The 23,282-nt window shown below is 37.5% G+C and overlaps 4 protein-coding genes across 4 annotated transcripts; 3 read left to right on the top strand and 1 right to left on the bottom strand.

Annotated features, from left to right (window-relative positions):
• Positions 1-10,565: 10,565 nt before the first annotated feature.
• On the top strand, positions 10,566-11,920 carry C8Q69DRAFT_510825 (hypothetical protein; the record flags this gene model as incomplete). The annotated part of the gene is made up of 4 exons (XM_028633221.1): positions 10,566-10,821; positions 10,884-10,954; positions 11,018-11,394; positions 11,464-11,920. 4 exons carry the CDS (start codon positions 10,566-10,568, stop codon positions 11,918-11,920), a joined length of 1,161 nt encoding a protein of 386 aa, XP_028481319.1.
• A 1,919-nt stretch (positions 11,921-13,839) lies between these two features.
• C8Q69DRAFT_124975 (putative MATE efflux family protein subfamily) lies at positions 13,840-16,197 on the top strand. The gene is made up of 2 exons (XM_028625252.1): positions 13,840-15,138; positions 15,201-16,197. The coding sequence occupies exons 1-2, from the start codon at positions 13,951-13,953 to the stop codon at positions 16,005-16,007; spliced, it is 1,995 nt and encodes a 664-aa protein (XP_028481318.1). The 5' UTR covers positions 13,840-13,950; the 3' UTR covers positions 16,008-16,197.
• Positions 16,198-16,221: 24 nt separating this feature from the next.
• On the bottom strand, positions 16,222-17,580 carry C8Q69DRAFT_424250 (replication factor-a protein). The gene is made up of 3 exons (XM_028628416.1): positions 17,359-17,580; positions 17,205-17,296; positions 16,222-17,115 (listed from the first exon to the last, which is right to left on the bottom strand). The coding sequence occupies exons 1-3, from the start codon at positions 17,360-17,362 to the stop codon at positions 16,387-16,389; spliced, it is 825 nt and encodes a 274-aa protein (XP_028481317.1). The 5' UTR covers positions 17,363-17,580; the 3' UTR covers positions 16,222-16,386.
• Positions 17,581-17,857: 277 nt separating this feature from the next.
• Positions 17,858-20,659, top strand: C8Q69DRAFT_409119 (dead box ATP-dependent rna helicase; the record flags this gene model as incomplete). Its single annotated transcript, XM_028628231.1, has 1 exon — positions 17,858-20,659. One exon carries the CDS (start codon positions 17,858-17,860, stop codon positions 20,657-20,659), a length of 2,802 nt encoding a protein of 933 aa, XP_028481316.1.
• Positions 20,660-23,282: the final 2,623 nt, after the last annotated feature.

Raw genomic sequence — 23,282 nt, 5'->3', positions numbered from 1 at the left:
GCAAACTTTTATTATTAGTTTATTTATAATTTTTTTAAGATAATTACACTACTTATAAATTTAATTTAAAAGAGAGTTCCTTTTAATTAAATATTTACCTATTAGTCTAGTTTTAAAGCCTTAAAAGAAGCATTTATTTAAGCCCTAATTCTAAAGCTATTTAACTAAACCTATAAGGTTATAGTTAAAACTAACTTATTTAATTATATATTAACTAAAATTATATTTTAATATAATAATAAAGGAATCTTATATCTTATTATATTTTTTTTAAAAAAGCTCTTTATTATAGAATATAATTATAAGATTTATAATAAAGAACTGCTAATAATTATTTATTGCTTTAAAAAATAGTATTCTAAGCTTAAAGGTATATTATTATTAATTAAAGTTATTACAGACTATTATAATCTAAAATATTTTATATTAATTAAGCTATTAAACTAGCAATAGGCCTATTAGTCTAAGTTCTTATCTTAGTTTAACTTCTAAATTATATATTAACCTAAAAAATAAGAAATAAAGCCTAATACTCTAATTAGGAGGTTAGAGAATCTCTCTAAGGAGAGAGATAAATAACTATAATATTAGAGCTAAATAGTCTTAAAGAAAGAAAACCTTAACCTATAAATTTAAAGATCTCTAAAACTAGAAGCTATTACTAAAAGTTAAATAGTAAGGTATATTTACTTTACTAATCTAATAGCTTAAAAGATTAGAAATCTTATTAAACCTATAGAAATACTTACTTAATTTATTCTAAAAAGTTAATCTATTTAGCTTAGAGAATTTATTTAGTCTATCTTATTGCTTAACTAGTTTATTAAAATTATTTAATCTGTTAAAAAGATAATTTAATTTATTAAAAAGACTATTTAGCCTATTAAAAAAATAGCTTAGCCTATTAAATAAAATTAATTAAGTTTTCTTATTATACCTAATAAACTAGAATATTTATCTAATATTAAAAACCTATTAGATATAGCTTATTTATTTAATAATTTAATACAGTCTATTCTATAAGCCTTAAATTATAAAGCTAATTATTATCTTAAGATTATACTAGCTAATTATTAATAAAGAGGAAGATACTTATATTATAGAGACTGCCTATATATTCTTAATTATAATAAGCTAAAAGCTTATTTATTATAAGAATATTATAATAAGCATATACTTAAATATCTTAAAAAATATAAGCTTTATAATTTAATCTTATAAGAGTATTATTAGCTAAATATATATTAATATATAAATTGCTAGACCTAGAATTACTATATTTACTATTATATTATACCTTTAAATAAAGGCTATTAAGAAGTCTTATACTAGCTTCTTATCTTTAAATATTTTTAGTAAGATATCTTAATAGATTTTATTATTAAACTTATGCCTTATTAAGGTTATAATACTATATTAATTATTATAGATTAATTTATAAAGATAAGGCACTTTATTCTCTATTAGGCTACTTATAATATTAAAGAAATAGCATAATTATATATCTATTATATATAGAAGCTTTATAGGCTATTAAAGACTATAATATCTAATTAAAATCTTTAGTTTATTACTGCTTTCTAAAAACACTTAATCTAATACTTAGATATTATAAACCTGCTATTTACTATTTATTACTCTAAGACTAATAGCTAGATTAAGAGAATAAATACTGTCTTAGAATAATATTTATATGCTTATATTAGCTATCTATAAGATAATTAAGTTAACTAGCTATCTTTAGCTAAGTTTATATTAAACTCCTATTATTCTAAGATTATTAGAGTATTATTCTTTTTTACTAACTATAGATTCTATCTATATATAAGATTTAAGCTTATTTAGCCTATAAACTAGCCTGCTATTAGAGATATTAAAGCCTTTATTAAAAAGATATAAAATATTATAAATTATATCTATATTTAGATTTATACTACTTAAGCCTATTATAAAGAGTAAACTAACTATTATTAAACTTTAGCCTACTATTATTATATAAGATAATTTATTTAATTAAATACTTAAAATATCTATATTTAGCGCTTTTAGAAAAAATTTAATTAGAAGAATCTTAGTTTATTTTATATTATTAAAGTTATTAGCCTATATATCTATTAGCTTAATTTATCTATCTTAATATATATTTATTTTATATTTAATATTAGCCTGCTTTATCTTATTACTAAAGACTCTATACTTAAATAGAGATAACTATTATTACTACTTATAAAAATTAATAATCTTAAAAAATAAGTTATTAAAGATATTTTAAACTTCTAATAGAAATATTATAGGTATAAAAGCCTTTAACTATAATATACTATTAAATAGTTAGATTATAATAACTTAATTAAAGAGCCTATATATTATTTATAATATACTTAAAAGATTATTATAAACTTCTATTATTACTACTTAAATAAGCTAAAGCCTAAAGATAGTCTTAATAAAGCTTAACTTTAAGAAGAGGAGTATTATTATAGTACTAGTATAAGAGATAGAATAATTAATCTACTAACTAATATTTACTTAATCTAAAAAAGTAAAGTCTAAACTCTTTTAAATTATATAAGAAGTTATATAATCTTATAAAAATATCTTTAATATATAGCTTAATCTAAATTTAAGCTCTTTAAGCTATATTTTATTTATTAAGCCTATTTATAATAGCCTATTCTAGTTTAAATTAGCTAAGTAGAGATCTTATAGCTAGTCCTAGTATTAACTACCTTATTCTATTTATTCTAACCCGCTCTCTAAGCCCGCACCTTAATAGATATCTATAATTTTAAGTAATTTAAGAATATTCTTTAGTAAAAGTTAAAGCCTGTGAGAATTATATAATATAAAGAAAATTAAATTTAATTCTCCTATTTACTATAAGATTATCTATACTAATTATATTATATTATAAGTATTATTAGTAAAGGAGTTAATTTTTTTTTAATTAAGATTATTGCCTAGAATTAATTTTATCTTATTATATACCTAGTTTATAACTATATCTATATTTATTATTTAAGACTTAATATTATAGCTGCAGTAATAAAATAAGTATTTTCTATTTATTAGTAATAGATTAATAATTTATTAATTGCAGATATTAATAGTCTTATTAATAATAATATTTAAATAATTACTAATCTTTAGTAAAATATTAACCTCTTTAAAAATCTGCTTATAATACTTATTTAAAATTATGCCTAATATAATATAATAATCAGAAAATTTATAAGATAAATCTAGAGCAGTAATAAAGTTTAAAATTATAAGTTCTATATAAAGATTATAAGGCCTAGCTCTTATAAAAATTAATATCTTATATTTTTAATTTAGTAAATGTTTTACTAATAAAGATTTAATATTTATATTATTAATTAATATAATCTATATAGATCTTTTAGAACCTAGTTTAGGATTATAGATTTTATACTAAGCTTTATAGTTTTTAAAGTATTAGCCTTAATAAATAGTATTTTTCGCTATTTCTTTGCCGCAGTAGTAGTAATATACTTATAATTTAAAATATTAATTAAATTAGCAAATATTAGCGTATTAAATTTAAATATACTTTGTTATTATTATAAATAATTATAAATATATTAGAGATCTTTAAAATGCTAGGTTTAATCCTTCTAGAGCTGCTGCTACTTATTTTAAATAATTTTAAAGTATAATATACTAGTTAGAATTTAAAATAAATATAAATATATATAAAATTAATGTTATAAAATAGCAGTTAAGACTAGCAGTTTCTAGTATAATAAAGACTTTACTTTAAGAAAGTCTTTAATAATAATTTTACCTTAGTAAAATTAGGCGGCTTAAAGAAATTATTTTTTAAGCCCTATATAAAAATCTATTACCCTAATTAAAAAAATATAGATATATATTTTATATCTATTATATAAGCTAATACTTTTTCTCCCTAAGTATTATTAGCCCTCTAAAATAGTTAGATAGTCTAGGAATTTTATCTAAATCTATTCTTTTTAATTAGTTATAAGCCCGGGTTTATAATAACTTAGGAGAAATAGCTATATAGTAAAAATTATTTTATTCTAAATATTTAAGTTTAAACTAATAATAATAAGCTATTTTTATATAAAAGGATCTGCAATAAAACTGCTCTAATACTATATTAAGCACTAAATCTAATAGAAGTCGGATTCTGTTAAAGGTTAGAGAATTAACTTACTATTATTATATTTTTAATAAAAGATAAAGATAATAAAAAGGAGAAACTAATTTTTACCCTCTTAAGAGAGAATTATAAGATATAGTTTTTATATATAAAAAAGTAGCTTCTTAATAAAGATTATTAGGACGCTATTAAATTATCTAAAAAAAAAGAAAAGCTAAGATAAAAAAATGTTTAGAAAGATTAATATAATTATATAATATTAAATTATTAAATGCTTCTTAGATAGCAACTAGGAGAACTTTATAGATTTATCTAGTATAAAGAATTTATAGAAGAGACTATAAATAAAATATAAATAATTCCTTTTTACTTAGAAATATTAACTTATCTAATAATATATATAATTTTAAATAATCTCTAGATAGATAATTTTAAATGCTTAGAGATAATTAAACCTAATAGGGAAGAAAATTAAAGCATATAATAAGAATATATCTTCTTTAGCTAAATTTAAAGCTAGGATTTAATAATTACTCTTAGCTTTACTTAAAGAATATATTATTATTAAAATAGTAATTAATATATAAATAAATCTAAATATAGATAAAATCCTAAGTATTTTAAAGGAGGTAGAAGCCTAACTCTAGGTAAAGCTAATTATTATATTTTTTACTAAAAATAAATAAACCCCGATTAAATGCTATATCTATAAGAAGAATTATTATATTAAAGACTACCTATTTTTATCTATTATTTAGAAAAGTATAAGAAATAGTTAAAAATAGAGAAAGAAGTCTTTAAAATAAATATCTAATAATTTTATTATTTAAAATAAGAAGATAATAGATTTAATTACTAAATTTTATAAGGAGATTTAATTTTTAAAAAGTAAGAGATTAAAGAATAAGAAGTATAAGATATATAAGGTAGAAAAAATCTTAGACTTTAGGAAGAGCTAATCTTAACTAAAATCCTTAACTTTAATTACTTTTAATAACTAAGTCTTATATAAAATTACTTACCTTTTAAAAGATATTATTAATAAGAATTTATCCTAATAGTATATAAATAATAGTATTAGTTTATATATAACTAATAAAAACTATTACTTTAAAGAATTACTAATTTAAATTTAATAGAGGTATATTTATATAGGTAGAGGAATCCTATATTTAAAATATATAGAGATAACTATTTTAAGAGATAAGAATAGAAAGGTATTAGACCTAGAAAATATATTGCTTATACTAAACTTTAGGGCAAATCTCTTATTAATTAAGATATTTTACTAGTAGTTAAATATGCGCAGGTATTTTAATAAAAGAACGATATTTATATTAAATAAATTAAATAAAGTTATAATTTAAGATACTATTAAATATAGAGTTTATATTATTAAGAGAGTCTTCTTAGACTAAATATTTAAGTTATAGCATATATCTATTATACTAATCTCTATTAAAGATACTCTTAATGCTATAGTTATAGATTAAGAAGAAAGATTTTATTAAAATAAAATTAAGGAGAAGTATTAATTATAGTATAGGAGAATTAGCTATCTTAAACTTAAAAAGGTTAAAAACTTATATAACTTAATTATATTAAAGAAGCCTATTAAAATAGTAATAGACTATTAATATATAATATATACTATAGCTAATATTAGAAATAAGAGAGAGATTATTAGTGCATAGAAGGCTGGCATTCTTAAACTTATCTATATAGATATATATAATTAAATACTAAAATCTAAGAATAGATATATCTACTTCTTAATAGTTATAAATAATTTTTTAAAAAAAATATAGATATTTCCTATAAGAGCTAAATCCAATATTATCTTTATCTTAAATAAATAAAAAAGGGAGGTTAAAATAGCAATAAGTCTCTAAATTCTTAAGATATAATTAGATAATATATTAGAACTTAAAAATCTCTTTAAGACCTAGAAGAAATAATTTAGCATCTATTATAAACTAATAATTCTATATATATTAATATAAAATAGAGCTGTAAAATAGATATATTAGACTATTAAAAAAGGAATAAGAGCTATACTTAAAAATTTAAACCTTTTAGTTAAGTTATAGATAGAGATAGCTTAAACTAATATATATATTAAAAATAGAATATTAAATAGACTAATAATTAATAGGGTTTAAATATCTCTAAAGGAAGCTTTTATTAAAGTTAAGCTATTAATTAATTATCTAAAAATATAGGGATATTAGGCAGTATTATATATAAATCTAAAATCTCTACTATAAGATATATAAAGGGATAAATTAATAGATTAAGGCAGAATCTATATTTTTATAGGATATATTAAAAGAATAAATAAATAGTAGAAAGTTTAGGCTTTAAATATAAAAAAGACTATTAAGACCTATTAAGCTAAGTTTTTTAAAGATAAATTAAAAAGAGACTTAGACCTTAAGATTCTTTAAAGATTATTGCTAAATATAGTATTAATAAAGAACTTAAGAGGTTAACTAATAACCTAGCCTATTACCTTAAGTATATATATATTTTTAAATAAAAAGAAGAATAATATTAATAATTAGGAGGAGAATTATAAGGAAGTTCTAGCTTTTCCTTAAAAGGAAAAAGAAGCTTTTTACTATAGTAAAATTATAGAATAAGAGAAGATATTTAATTATTCTTACTCTAATAATTTAAATAATTATAAGAATTTATAGATAAACCTCTTATCCTCGCTAAGTAGATAAGTTATATCTTATATAGAGATTCTCTATATAGCAAAATATAAGAGAGAGAAGGTTAAGTTATTAAATAATAAATAAAACGCTAAAAAGTTATATTAAGTAATATTTATATTAAATCTTCTACCTCTAGGTATTAGTATAGACTAGGAAAAATATATAAAATAAGTATTAAATACTATAATAGCAGCATATATAGTAAAGGAGTATATTTTAATTTTAAACTTATATTATACTATAATTAATAACCCTATTTAAGGTAAATTATAATAGAATATATTTAAGGCTAAAATAAATATACTTTAAGTAAATAGAATTTTTAAAATAGTTATATTATTATTAAGAGCTAATATTATAACTAGCTATTAAGTATTAGTTATAAAACATAATTTAGATAGTTCCCTTTAAAAGCTTAAGATATACTTTATTACTTAAAGATTTATTTAGAAATATAGTATTAATTTTAAGTATACCTTTACTCCTATCTTATAATATAATATATTATAAATATTTCTAGCTATTATTATAATAGAGAATTATAAGTATTATATTATAGATATTAATAATATCTTTATAGAGTTAATATTAAAGGAAAAGATTTATATAGTATTCCTACTAAAAATAAATATATTATTAAAAATAATATTAAAAGTTCTTTAATCTTTATATAGTTTAAAGCAGGCTATAAGAGATTAGAATTAAACCTATATAGAAATATTCTAGAAAATAGGTTTTATATAGATTAATATTAATCTATATTTATTATAGTATCTAAAGAGAGAAATCTTATTTTTAGTATATATTAATAATATTTTAATTAGCATAAAGTAAATAGAGAATATTTATTAGTTTAAATAAGAGTTTAGATTAATATATAAGATAAAGAATCTAGAAGAAGTAAAGAAGATCCTTAATATTTAAATTATCTAAGATAGGCAGAATTAAATATTAATAATAGATTAATCTTATTATACTAAAGAATTCTTATTATAATATAAAATAAGTAAGGAAAAAATATACTTAGTTAGTATTCTATTAAATAGATATAACTCTCTAAAATTATCTAGCCCTTAAGATAAAAGAATAAACTAAAGAGAGTATTAGAAGATTATTAATAGCCTAATTTATTTAATAATTTTAATAAGATTAGATATTATATTTATAGTAGATAAATTAAGTTAATATCTATTAAATCTATCTAAAAGATATTTTAAAGTATTAAAGTCCCTTATAAAATATCTATAATTAAATATATGCCTTAGTTTTAAATTTAATATAAACTAAGACTAGCAATTTATTAAGTATTTAAATTTAGATTATATAATAGATAAGACTAATTAGATATTAATCTTAGAGAATATCTTTATTTTAACTAATAGCCTAATAAGCTAATTAAGTAAAAAATAAAAGTTTATTATAACTTTAACTATAGAGGCTAAATATATAGCTATATATTAAGCTATAAAGTAGTCCTAGTAATTAGCCCTTTTTTTAAGAGATATAAGATACAGATACTATATTAGTCTAAATAAATTTAAGCTAATAATAAGAGAAGAATAAGCTTTTATTATTAGTTCTTTAGTTAAGATCTATAGGGATAATTAAGTATTATTATTATTAATTAGAGATACCTATATCTATAAGAGGTTAAAGTATATTAATATTATATATTACTATATATATAACCTATACTAAAAGAATAGGATTAGTATTAAGTTTATTAAAATATAGGATATAATAACAGATAGTTTTATTAAACTATTGCTAAAGGCAGATTTCTTAAGATTCTTAAATTAACTAGGATTAACTAATCTAGTAAGTCTAGACTAAAGAGAAGTATTATAAAATAGTAATTAGGACTAGCAGTTTTTAGTATAATAAAGACTTTATTTTAAGGAAATCTTTAGTAATAATTTTACTTTAATAAAATTAAACAGCTTAAAGAAATTATTTCCTAAGCTTTATATAAAAATCTATTGCCCTAACTGAGAAAATATAGATATATACTTTATATCTACTATGTAAGCTAATACTCTTTCTCCCTAAGTATTATTAGCCCTCTGAGACAGTTAGATAGTCTAGGAATTCCATCTGAACCTATTCTTTTCAACTATCAAGAGGTTTTGCTTAAATTTCTAGTTACTAGGTAGAATTACTCTGGTAACCGCTAAAATAGGGCAATATAATTCTCTACACCAATCTATTGGTTAAATCTATCGCTTACCTACCCCCTTTAAGTATAGCTTACCTGATTACTTGGTCTGTGTATATTAAATTTCGGAAGAGAAAAAAAGGGCGAAATTTAACGTTTCATGAATTTAAAAGTAAATTTCTGAAATTCACCACCCCTAGTTCAAGCTGATACTTACTTAGTCGGATAGAAACCGGGGTCCGTTCACTTGGGACGTTCGAGCGCACAGATGCTGGGTTCTCCTCGATCCGCATCACGAGCCAACCTGGAGAATGGGGTCTGGAATCCGTTTCTCCCCGCCGGCCCGGCCTTGGGCTTCTTTCTATACTTACTCCATGTAAATTACTCCATAACAGACACGGCCGAGATGGACGGACCGACCCCGAGACGACACGCCCATAAGAACTTTAATCAAGCTAACATCGAGCCGTTCCGTGGCCGCGGGGCCACTAAATTCATGACGGGCTTGGGACTTTGCACAAAAGTTGCGTCAAGTATCTCTCTCTCTCTCTCTCTCTTAGCTGAACGCCCGAGATGTATACTATTGTATTTCCCTGGTCACAGTGTAGGGACGAACACTCCCCGAAAACTGGCGGAGCAATTAGCTCCAGCTGTTGAAGTTTCTCCCACACGCCGTCTTATAGAATGAGCAGCCGTGCCACCATTTGCAATAATGAAGCAGCTCTTCGAAACTCCGATATTTCCGGTCCTAGACTAGTCCAAAATGGTGTATGCTTTACGGGTGACATACGTGGGCAATCCCTGACGTTGTAGACTAAAGTCAAAGAACTTTTAAGTGCTGATTGACGTTTAGCGCTTTGGCAGCCTGCTTTTTCTTTTGGCCCCCTGATTCCTGATGGTCCGGCGATGCCCTAAATGTATGTATGCGGGAAAGGGAGACCCATAAACCAAACGGCGTTTCAGTAGTACTCCGCATACGGAGTATAAGCTCAGTGTGAAATGGAAAAATCCAGTGGAGTAGGAGAGCTAGGATATGTAAAGATATCCTTACTTTCTAGCGTCTGTGATCAAGCTCGAGGGAATGAGGGAGTTAGCATGGATAGAGTCAAAGTTCTCTCAGGTCTATGATCAACGTATCTTGAGGGTTTTCGGCGGCTCGTAGCGTAGGTCTCGGGGACGTTTGGTATGAGGATATCTTCTGCTGTAGCCGTTGACCCCCGAACGGGTGAAGAGTCGGGCGCTTTGCTCCGCAGCAGGAACAGGATCCCTGCCTGAGCCACTCTGCACGTCAGACAGTAAGCGTTGGGCTGACAGTAAGCGTGGGATCGCCTGAAGGAATTGTTCTCCATACAACTGGATGGCTGAGCTTAACTTATCACTCGAGACTCCCCCTTTTAGCATTGGAAACAGCCGGCCGCATGTAGAGTCGTTCACTCGCTTCAGACCATCTGCGCTTTGTGTAGAATATAATTCTACAATTTTACTTTCTTTTCATTTGTCTCTTGGCCCGACGAATCCCACTTCAGAGCGAACCGTGATCGTTTAAATGACACTAAAAACATACGATCTGAGCGTTCCGCTGGCTCGGAATCCTGTGATCGTTGTCACTGTGTTTGGAGTCGTAGCAACTCTCACAACTGTCTCCAGGTTCCTCGCCTTGCGAATGAGAAATGTGAAGCCAGGGGCTCCAGAATACCTGATCATTGGTGCTCTGGTAAGGAGTGATGAACTGTACAAAAGTTTCGTGGCTAAATTCGCGGCGCAGGTTATCGTCTATATTTTTATAGCTATTCAATATATCTGTTGGTCACCAGTAACTGCCGGAAATGTATCCATTGTGAAAGCTGCTGACGACTCCCTGCAGTGTCCATCCTCGGTGGTTGTGGCAGACGCATCACTGAAGTTGATCCCGCGTCCGCTGTGGTGACGCTCAAGGTAACCATATCCTTAGAATTTTGCATCCGGGGTACCTGCTGAAAGCTCATTCTTGAACACAAGACCATCTTGCCACTCGAGGCATTGTACGGGATCGCCATGTCTCTCGTTAAGACCTCGATCATGCTTTTCTTTTTCCGCATATTTGGGAGTAAGCGTTCATTCCGCATAAGTGTTGCAGTTGTGATGGCCATTGTGTGGATGTGGGCAGTCAGTGTCATCCTTGAGACTTTGCTTCTCTGCCGGCCACTTGCATATAACTGGGACGCCACAATCGATGGCGTGTGTGGTGAAAAGAACGCAACGTTTGTCACCGCAGGTACCTTGAATCTAGTGACCGACCTGATGGTCATGGCACTGCCAATCCCGCATATCTGGAAACTAAGACTCAGCGTGCCCAAGAAGCTCGCACTCTGTCTCGTTTTCTGCATGGGTCTTCTGTGAGTCAACAGCTCTCTATTATCCATAATTGAGTTTTCGTCCACGCCCTAATTGTCAACCTGCTGCAGGGTTTCCGTGATCAGCATTGTTCGCCTCGCATCCTTGGTGGCAATCGACTTCACAGATATCACATATTCGGTACAAATGGGCGTCATGTGGACAGTTCTAGAACCGGAGCTCGCCATCATCTGTGCCAACATGCCTGTTATGAAGCCGATATTGTCCCGCGTGTTTCCAAATCTCTTCCCGTCTTCGAAGCGGAGAACTCACAGGATCTCTGGTCCTCAGGTCTTTGAGCGTCTCGATGAGCATGGCGTTTACCCTCTCGATCCCGTTGGACATAGTCACCTCGGGGCAGATATCTCAGCCGGATGCTCTCAGCCAAAGAAGGACTATACGACCGCGACCATGGAAAGCATGGATGAGATGCCAAGGGATTCTGACCAGCAGGGCCTTCGTGAAAATGCGCAGTCTCCAGACGGCATCAATGTCACGAAACATTTTGACATAAAATATCACCAGTAGACTTAGGACACTGCGTGGGAGGGAGTTGTACTACAGATGCCTTTGATATTGCGGTATGCCTTGCCGAGTAGGGTCAAGCTAGATTCGTTTCATTTCCTGACATTGGTACTCAGGAATAGCACGCAGCATCCTATGATGACTGTTGCCATTATTGTGAAGACAAATTGGGTCTTCCACCCACTCTGTACAAGAGCAGCTTTGCGGCTGTACTTTGCCACTGTTCTCAGGTAGTTTGAAAATCCGCTCACTAGACATGCTAAGCTCAACACCCAGAAGACGATGCCTATGGGAAGAGCTATCGCCCGCTCGACCTTCGATGGCCGAGAAGTAAGATGGAACGAGATCAGAATAGCAGAAGATACCACGCAAAGGTAGATGGAAAGACGCAGCCATGAAAGAAAAGTCCGTTCGTTGGCACAATGATCACGAGCGTCCGAGTTGGCATTCTCGAATAGGAGTGCGCCAAATAGAGGGCGAGATAGGACTACTGGCCCTGCAGTTTGGGGACGGCTATGAGTGTAGACGCACCACACGTTAGTTCCTGGCACTTCAATACAAGAAATGAAAGAACCGTGTCAATTGAAATCCAGAGATTAAACAGAACGAATGAGGTCGTAGGTTAGCAGATGACGGCGACCCCTATCACCAGACAGTGGCTGCCGTATCAATTGAATGGAATAGTCTCACAGTCAACCCATTGAGTGGAGAGAAAAAAACCATGAGAAAGATCACTTGATAGGTATGACTTGCGGTTACATTCAGGTGAAGGGAAGTCTAAGTATCTCGTGTTTCCAGAAGTATTTCCGACGAAGCCAAGCAATGATTTAGAATAAATGCAGCGTATATCGGAAGTCCGCAGCGATAATTGGAGAAATGAGACAAGGGAAGAAAAGATAACTTACTCATTAACTAGCACAGGGTCAGCATGCAGAGGATTGACCACTGGATTGTACCGGTGTCGAATAGACGTCTGACCGTCTGGAGCGAATTGCGACATTATGCCCCAAGCAGACAGACACAATGGGAGAATGGAGCAAACAGATATCTCTTGAGGACGACTAGATATTGTTCGGAACCCCTTCGAATCTCGATGCCAAATGACAATAAACTAGTTAACCATCACTCGAGAACTTGAGATTGGAGAGAGATCGACGTTCGATTCCCACTGCATCACATGAGCGATGTTATGATTATGCGCTAGACCTGTTTTGGTAAAAGAGTCTTCTTCCCGATTTGTCGACACGAGAATTTGCAGATATTATTTTCGAATCGAATAACCAATTGGTTATTATTAACTAGACAGTAGGAATACACAAACAGTCAATTATTTCTTGTAGAACGGTTATGCCTCGATCTCTTTACATTTATTTCTCTACATGGATTGTTCTCAATTCCTTTACAAGGCGTTCTCTAATAATTAGTTATGGTTGTGTCCCATTATCAAATCTCTAAGTAAGTAGTGATGTCAGCTGTACTCTCCACTGCCGGTTAGTACCAAGGTTTGAGTCAACGCCTTCATAAGCAATTGACAATGAATGGTTATACTTGAAGAAAAAGCTCCATCCCAACTTCTCCGATTATTATATGTATGGGTCTCTGCTTCAAAGTACTCTCCGTCTTCGGGAGGACCTTCCGAAATCAGACTTGGAGGCGCGGGGTCTGACCAGCAGTCGCCTCAGCCTCAGCTCGATCCCGAGAATTGGGAGAGCCAAGAATACAGGCCGATTGCCCTTTGACCTTCTCTAAACGGTTGATAAGCTGCAGAAAGAGGGCAATGCTTCTTCCGTGACTCAGGTGGGTTATTATTATTACGAGAGGAGCCTGATTTCTCACCGCAACCGCTAATCTCCACACGCTGTCATTAAGTAGGGCACTTGTTCCTCAACCTCTTTCTCTCTCCGCTGCGAGGTTCATCGGGTCAACTGCGACGACGTGTGCGTTTTCCGGCCATCGCCCTTGTACATATTGATACAAAAGGTTTTCTCAGAAGGTATTCGGGGCGGTTTGGACCCCGCAACTGCGTCATTAAGATGGCGCGCAATTCTAGCCGTTTGCTCAACCCTGAACATCAAGGTTCATACAATCAATCATATCTCTCTCGCTCCCCGGTAGCCGAAGCAGCCATTGCACGCGATTTGGCAGATTATACAGACGATCGGGACTCGACAGCGACCGACGACGAATCCGAGGCGTCGACTGTGCGTCCAGCAAACAGCTTACCGGGAACAGCTCCTCACTCGCTGGCAGGGTCATATCGGCGCCCCAGCTTCTTCACGGCGGGACCACGAGGGGTTGTTATTCCTCATCAAGTGGAGCAAGATAGGTTAACCAAGAGGGAGAGAGAGCAGGCCCTCGAACAGGAGCGGGATCTCTTGAGTGACAGCAATGTGATTTCGTCCGAGCGCCAGAAGGATCGTGAACACCGTCAGGGCAAGTTGGTGGAGTCGTTGTCCCGCACGGCGTCTTACTCAACAGACAACTCCTCTCGGATCGCATCACATGTTGCAGAAGAAACTGCAACTGGTGGTGGTGGTGGTGGTGCGGGCCCTACATACGACGGATCGATACCTACAGAGACCACATCACTACTAGATGTCGCAAGCAGACTCACTGGAGATGGAGGGGATCCGGAGGACATCGACCGCAAGTGGGAGGAAGCTGTCGCGGCAGGCCTGATCCGGACGACATGGAAACGAGAAGCACGGGTCATAGGCCAATATTCCGCTCCCTTGATGCTTACCTTCTTGCTGCAGTACTCCCTGACTGTCGCAAGTATCTTCACTCTGGGTCACCTGGGAAAGGTAGAACTAGGGGCAGTCAGTTTGGCTAGTATGACAGCTAGCATCACAGGTTATGGTGTTTACCAAGGCCTGGCGACTAGTCTCGACACTCTTTGCGCGCAAGCGTACGGCTCAGGTTGGAAGAAGCTGGTTGGTCTGCAGATGCAAAGAATGATCTACTTTCTTTGGCTTGTTACGATACCGATCGCCTTAATCTGGTTTTTCGCTGATCGAATCCTTATGAAGATTGTGCCTGAAAAGGACGTGGCAGTTTTAGCAGGACGGTATCTGAAGGTAGTCGTCCTGGGCGCACCTGGATATGCATGCTTCGAAAGCGGGAAACGGTATGTCCAAGCGCAGGGTCTCTTTTCGGCTTCGCTTTACGTCCTTCTGATTTGCGCACCACTGAATGCCTTCATGAACTGGCTCTTCGTCTGGGTATGTATATCTATCGCTCTTGCGCTAAAAGCATGCACGGTTCACTGACAGAGATCGAACAGAAATTGAAATGGGGCTTTATCGGGGCACCTATTGCTGTTGCTATAACGGACAATCTCCTGCCTTTTTGTCTCTTTCTCTACGTCTACTTTATCGCTGGTCACGAGTGTTGGAATGGCTTTACTCGCCGCGCTCTGCACAATTGGGGCCCCATGATTCGGCTTGCTCTACCTGGGCTCCTCATGGTTGAAGCCGAAGTCCTTGCATTCGAGATTCTTACTTTGGCCTCATCGTATCTCGGCACTACACCTCTTGCCGCACAGTCTGTGCTCTCCACCATCTCAAGTATTACGTTCCAGATTCCTTTCCCGCTGTCCATTGCAGGTAGCACGCGTATTGCGAATTTGATTGGTGCCACTCTCGCGGACGCCGCCCGCACTTCCGCCAAAGTTACGATTACCGGTGCCGTTATCGTCGGTCTATTTAACATGATCATTCTCTCTGTGTTGCGGTTCCATATCGCCGCGCTGTTCACGTCCGACGAAGAGGTGATCGAAATAATAGCTCAAATTCTGCCACTCTGCGCAGCATTCCAGCTCTTCGATGCCCTAGCCGCCAATTGCAATGGTATCCTCCGTGGACTGGGTAGACAAGAAATCGGCGGCTACGTACAGTTATTCTGCTACTATGCAATCGCCATGCCGATTAGTATGGGAACCACATTTGGACTTGGCTGGGGCCTCTGGGGTCTGTGGACAGGAGTGGCTATTGCACTGGGTCTGGTTTCCTTCGTTGAGGGTATCTTCCTGATACGGATCGATTGGCAACGCTCCGTGGATGAGGCGACCCAAAGAAACGCATTGGGCTAGTTCATGTGCCTGCGTGATATTTGTATATAATTGATCACATATTGTGGCCCATATATACAAATGGGGGTGGCGGTGTCATTACTTGTTCGACATGGTTAACGATTAACGATATTTACGAATCAATTATCGACTTGTGCCTTGTGTTCTTCTGGTGACGAGCGACAACGTTTCATCCAGAGAGAAGGTCTTGAGATTTTAACATTTGAATTGGTTCATAATTGCGCATGCAATAACAAAAACGCCTGGTACTGTACAGCTCTGACGAAATGAAGAGGCCCCAGATATCTTTTCTTTTCTTTTCTTTTCTTTTTCTTTTTGGTCTTTCATCCTGTTTAAAGACATCCTTGCCGATAGATCATCACGGGTATTACGAGTGTCATTAGTACTCCAGGATGGCCCACGTCATCTCATCAAAAGTAGAGAATATAACACCAGAGCTGAGCAGCTCGTCTCCCGCTTTCGTCACGTCCGTGACAGGGAGACCAAGCTTAGCAGCAATATGCTGCACGTGTAGACCCTCGTTGCTCTGGGGCTCGCTCTTCAGCAGGTTATAGATTCTCCGCGCGACAGGCGACATGGGAGGTAGTGCGCGACCATTGCCGCTGTAGTCATCGCCTCCGGCCACACCACCCTCAGTTGCTCCTCCAGCCGCACCTGGCGCACCTCCTGGTGGACCTCGCGTAAAGAACAGATGCACGGCCGTTGCTTCCAGCAGATGATAATGCAATTCATTAATATCCGCCAAGGGCCGGACACAATGCGCGTTCACATATCGCTTATTCCCGAACGCTTTCAATTTACCAAACACCTTGACGTAGCTGTTCTGCTCGACTTTTGTCTTCGACGACTTGTTCTCGTCCGTGTCCATCTCGTCTATGCCAATGGAGGCGGAGTCGGGCCATTGCTTAACTTCGATCTCTCCGGTGCCGTCGTCGATTTTGTACGTGATGTTGACGCTCTGCGTGCTGATATTGCGGACCTGTCCGATGAAGAAGATGCTCGCTGCGTCGGCACCGTCGATGTGGAAATTGGCTTCGGGGTATGGTTGTGTGGCATCAAGAGCTTGTTTAACTGTGACTGGGCGGAGGGTTGGGTTGTTGGCGTCACTCTGCAAGAGGTTGCATGTTAGCTCTACTCCTGTCACGTATATTTGCCATTTCAAGACGAATCATCAAGCGGGATATAATGGTGAATTACCTTCCCCCCCGAAGGACTGTTCAGTTCACCAGGCATGAAACCACCGCCGCCGCCGCCGCCGTAGGAGCTGTATTGATTCCCGTATCCGCCGTCTGTGACGAGTGTTTGTCAGTGATGGAGGTCTAGGAGACGAAAGCTGGAAGAGCTTACTAACCCATGTTTTTTTTTAGTTATATGATAGAAATACGGGAGGCCACCCAAGTGAATATATGTATCGTTTTGTTGTCTGCCTTTTTCCATATGACCATTTCTGGCGAGTTCGTGTTGGACGCGGCGCGTCGCGGGGTCTCGTGAGTTTGCTGTGTTTGCTTGCGAACTTCGATCTGGAGCAGCAGGATCGATCTAGCCGTATTTGGTAATGAAGCCCCTCACCGCCTTGGGAACTTTTTTTGATTCTCTGGATCTGAGATTGAGGATAAGTAATACCATCATGCGCGGTCTCAGCATTGCTAAGATCAGCTTTTCTTGCCCAAAAGAGATATAATTCCTACTCCGAGTCTCTCTCGGAAACTTATCCTTTTTTTGAGCTCCCATTGACGTTCTACGCCTGAACGGCATGGTGTAGGATTACGCCTTGAAATCTCCGCGCAAATTTCCGCCCGCGGACAAATTTACAATCAACTGCAGCGACGAACTTGATCAAAACAGCCACGATGCCTCACCGCGCAGCGTCTCCGGCCATGTCGGAGAATGAGTTCGACATCTCCAAGGCCCTCTTCCAGGGAGACGATTTGGACTGGGAAACCAGCCTGGAGAAAAACGAACGGAAGAAAGCCAAGCCAATCCAGAACCTTGACCTTCTCAGCGGAGCCGGTCTTGAGGACGACGATGAAGATGACGAGGCCTTTATCGCTGCGCATCAGGCGTCAGCAAATCGAAAGTCATCGAATCTCAAGGGCAGGACGGTCAAGAAAGGAGGTGGCTTCCAGGCCATGGGTTTGAATGCTCATCTCTTGAAGGCGATTACTCGTAAAGGATTCTCCGTGCCCACACCCATTCAGCGCAAAACGATCCCCGTGATTTTGGACGACCAAGATGTCGTTGGAATGGCGAGAACAGGTTCCGGTAAAACGGCCGCGTTCGTGATTCCCATGATTGAGAAGTTGAAGAGTCACAGCACCAAGATCGGTGCCAGAGGGTTAATCCTATCACCCTCCCGAGAACTGGCGTTGCAGACTTTGAAGGTTGTTAAGGAGCTTGGACGTGGCACAGATCTCAAGTCGGTGCTTTTGGTTGGTGGAGACAGCTTGGAGGAACAATTCGGTTTCATGGCTGGGAACCCCGATATCGTCATTGCTACCCCGGGTCGATTCTTGCATTTGAAGGTCGAGATGAATTTGGATCTCTCGAGTATCCGATATGTCGTGTTTGATGAAGCCGATAGGCTGTTTGAAATGGGTTTCGCCGCTCAATTGACGGAAATCTTGCACGGACTGCCACCCACTCGCCAGACGCTGCTGTTCTCTGCTACGCTTCCGAAGTCCCTTGTAGAATTTGCCCGCGCCGGTCTGCAGGAGCCCACGCTGATCCGTCTTGATGCTGAGAGCAAGATATCGCCTGACCTTCAGAATGCTTTTTTCTCAGTCAAGTCTGCAGAGAAGGAAGGCGCTCTGATCCACATTCTACAGGAAGTTATCAAGATCCCCACGGGCCCTACGGAGACTTCTCAGCGGTTGAGTGAACAGGCTGCAGATGCAAAGAAGAACCCCAAGAAGAGAAAGCGAATTGAGCTGGAAAAGACCGTCAAACATAATGAATCGCCTACTAAGCATTCTACAATCATTTTTGCGGCTACCAAGCATCACGTCGATTACCTCACCTCCCTGCTCCGTGAGACAGGATGGGCAGTGTCATATGCGTACGGTTCTCTGGATCAGACTGCCCGTAAGATTCAGGTGCAGAACTTCCGCACTGGCATCACGAACATCCTAGTCGTCACAGATGTCGCTGCCAGAGGTATCGATATCCCTGTTCTTGCAAACGTCATCAACTATGACTTCCCATCTCAGCCAAAGATCTTCGTTCACCGTGTTGGTCGAACTGCTCGAGCCGGTCAGAAAGGATGGAGTTATAGTCTTGTTCGGGACTCTGACGCCCCGTATCTGCTTGACCTTCAGCTCTTTCTTGGAAGGAGACTCGTCTTGGGTCGTCAATACGGTGATCAGGTCAACTTTGCCGATGATGTTGTTGTTGGCAGCCTACCCAGAGACATTCTCGCACGGTGCTGTGAATGGGTGACGAAATTGGTCGACGAAAATGTGGATATTGAGTCTCAACGTGGTGTTGCTGCTAAGGGAGAGAAGCTCTACATGCGCACCAGGAACTCTGCTTCCGCTGAAAGTGCGAAAAGAGCCAAGGAGGTGGTAGGTTCGGACAATTGGATGGCTCTCCATCCGTTGTTCAACGACGAGGCGAGCCAGATGGAGATTGAAAGAGAGAAGATGCTCGCCAGAGTTGGCGGCTACCGACCATCGGAGACTATTTTCGAAATTGGCGGCAGACGTGCTGGCAAGAAGGTAGATGATGAATCTGCTGATATGATGAAGAGGATCCGGACAACCCTTGACAAGAAGAAAAAGAATCGCGCCGAAGGCCGTTCTGAGTTCTTGGAAGGCTCATCTACTCAGCTACAGAAGACTGATTCGACTGAGAAAGACGATGGCGATAACGGCTTTTCTGACGAGGATGACGAAGCTACTGGAGAGGTCCCCGATAACATGTCGCTGGCATCTGATTCTGAGCTCGAGGTTACGTTTTCGTCCTACAACGCCTCTGGGAAAGATAAATCGAAAACAAACGTCTCTGCAGCGTCCTTCCAGAATCCGGAGTACTTCATGTCTTACACCCCTGCCAATCATTCACTTGCTGAAGACCGAGCCTACGGTGTCCATTCCGGAACAAACTCGAATTTCGTCCAAGCTTCTCGCACCGTCACCATGGACCTTACAGGAGACGAAGGAGCTGCAGGTTCTGCGGAGCCACGTTCTGGCATGCGCTGGGACAAGCGACACAAGAAGTACGTCTCTCGTCGCAATGACGAAGATGGTTCTAAAGGCACACGTCTTGTCCGCGGTGAGAGTGGAACCAAGATTGCAGCTACCTTCAGAAGTGGACGATTCGACGCCTGGAAGAAGGGCAAACGGATCGGCCGTTTGCCTAGGGTTGGTGAGGCCGAAGCTCCCGGTATGGGTGCTGATCTCAATGCTGCCGGAGGAAAGAGATATAGACACCGCAAGGAGCAGGCTCCCAAGGCGGCCGACCCTCTGCGTGGTGACTACGAGAAGAAAAAGAAGAAGCTTGAGGCAGCCAAGGAGAGGCTGAACGCCGCTCCTGGCGGAGCTGGGCATCGGGCGAAGAATGAGTTGCGCACCAACGAAGACATCCGGAAGGCAAGAAAGCTGAAGGAAAAGAGACGAGAGAAGAACGCCCGGCCATCGAAAAAGAAGAAGTTCTAGTGTCTTTATTAAATTACTGTGATGGGAAAATGTTGTGGGTGTATGTTGATAGATTCTTGCATTGCTCTGATACCCTTACTTCATCTCATCAAGGTATCATCTCGTATAGTATCTTGTATATAAATATATCCGTCAAGCACCTTTACCATGGAATCCTGTAGTGCAGTAATTTGGTGAAGGGAAACTGATATAAAACACACATAAGACCCAAATACCACCCAAGTCTACAGCAATATGACCAATTATTCTCCTACGCGCTCTAGACATAATCCTTCCGGATGCTGAACTACTTAGCGGACAGGAAGACGTTCCAACCTCTGCTTTTTGCAGTTTTTCCGATTGCTCTCCTACTCTACGTCATTCTCCCCCACAGGGACAGGCAATGCGATATGCGGTCATGGACCCGTGACTAGAATATTATCGTGAGGCTCCCGAAAGCTCCATCTTTATGCACAAGTTGCACAACTAAGAGAAACAATTTGGACGCGAAGTGGACCCAGCGGGAAGATCACAGAAACCAGGATAGTTTGAAGTACGTGCAGATAGTTACAGGTAGAGGTAGAGGTACATGTACTGTACATATGAGAGAATTCGTACTTGGTCGCGGGGAGTTGGCGCCAGCATCACATGTACATGTACATGATGTATATGTACAATATATGTGTAATGTATGTATGCATAGAGCAAAAAGATTAAACATACAAGATTTAGGATCTCTTTTCCGCTGGACGATATGCTATCGTCATGCTCTCATTCGTGCATTTGCATGAGTCTGATTTGGAATATAATCAACCTACCACCGTCAAGAGCGCGATACTAGCTGCCTTTCGCTCTGTCATGTTTCCCTTACTTGGCCTGTCCATGACTCTATGCACATGCACCAGCCAATACATGACTGCGGCACGTACATAATACATACATACATACATGCATACCAATTAGAAAAGGACGGGATGGAATGATCGACGCCAGGGTCCCTTCTTGAACTTTGTCCTCTCTTTCCATTTCCAGCAAGAGGATCACATAGGAGCTTTCTTTGCTCACAGACGATACGATACAAGGTCTGGAGAATCCCAGCCTCACTATTGGGATCTTAGGCGCTGCAATGTGACGAGGGGGGAAGGCGGACGCGATCCGTGTCAGATGCGGAATATTCTTTCAACCAACAAGGGTAAAATAGGAGTTTTTTTTACTGGAGCTGTTATATCCAGCAGCGTACCATAAGAGATGATGAGAGAAAATCCGCATCACTTGTGCCCGTCACACGACAATTGGTGAGGAAGCTAGCCTGGGGAGAATTAATACTAGTGATGGCCATAGGGGGTATTCTTCGGGATACGTGGGGGGAGGAAAGGTTGATCATCCATCCGCTAGGTAAATCCATCCCAAATCTTGTCCAATCCTCCTCCAGCCCCCTCCACGGTCCGTCCCGTAGGGAGGACAACAGAAAGTGAGGTCTTTGCCATCTATCTAATCGATGTATAGACTACTAGACTGACCATTGACTGCTAACCTGCTCACTAGGGAAAAGCCAACGTCAAAGCGCGTAGATCGTCAACTCCACCCGTGCAGGACGATCGCGGACAGTGCTCGAGCGTCACGTCTGTGCGTCTGCCAAAGGATGCTCTGGAGAAGATTTCCAAGTTCCAACGTTCTCAATTTTCAGGGCCTCGAACTCGAAGCCGCTCCGCGCGCGCATTTTCCATTTAAGTCTTGACGCTCTATCAAGTGGGACGGTGAGGTGCTGGCGATCGATAGAGCCGGCAATAGGGTTCAATAGTCAGACCCAGCTCGTCGGTCAATACTAGATGGCGGGAGGGCAAATAATCTATCTATCTAGATAGATCATCTCACCGAATAATAATCTCTCACGTTCTGTTTGTCGCCCGTTGTCCGCTTCACCTACGGAATTCCGTCATGGCAGCCATGGATTCGAGGCGTGGTCCATCTGATGTCGATGAACTCTCCTCTCTCCATGGCCGCTAGACTAAGGGCGCCCCTTGTTGGATCTCCGTCGCACGGGCTTCAGCCCGGGGATCACAGCCCTTGGCCATATTATTCACCGCGTCTTTCTCCAGCCAAGACAGCCAGTTGCCGATATGCTTCATGTTCGCCAGCCGTTTTAAGCTGTGGATGATCACCAGCACAGGGATTGTCCTGTAGCTTGCCTCGACAACGGCCCACTCGTCACTCGACGCGGAGGATTGACAGCCAGGAAGTGCGGGCCCTGATTATCGCTCCCAGGATCTCTCTCCCTTTCGACCGTAGAAGGACCAACGAGACACCGCTTCGTGACCCGTTCGACCCAAGAACCCGAGTGGTCTCTTCGATGAGCTGACCGTTTTTCCCGAGGATACTCTGGGTTCCTCCAGCTTTGGGCAGCTGCCGGTCCCCGATGCTGGGACAAGCTCTCATGCATCGTCCGTCGTAGCCGGAGAAGCTCTAGCTATCTATCTATCCGATTGTCGTTGGCGCAATGCTCACAGGATCTCACCACTTGTCCCGTGTACCCTACCATTTTTCATCATCTGAGGCTGAGGCGCAAACCGGATCAGCGCAACGGAAGCAAATCAATTCCCTCGCAGCGAGAACGTCAAATAATCTGCTGTGCTTGCTACTTTCC

Source organism: Paecilomyces variotii (genome assembly GCF_004022145.1).
Source record: "Paecilomyces variotii strain CBS 101075 chromosome Unknown C8Q69scaffold_18, whole genome shotgun sequence".
Lineage (NCBI taxonomy): Eukaryota > Fungi > Ascomycota > Eurotiomycetes > Eurotiales > Thermoascaceae > Paecilomyces > Paecilomyces variotii.
Note: the sequence above shows the minus strand (reverse complement) of the source record. Positions and strands in the feature narration are given on the sequence as shown.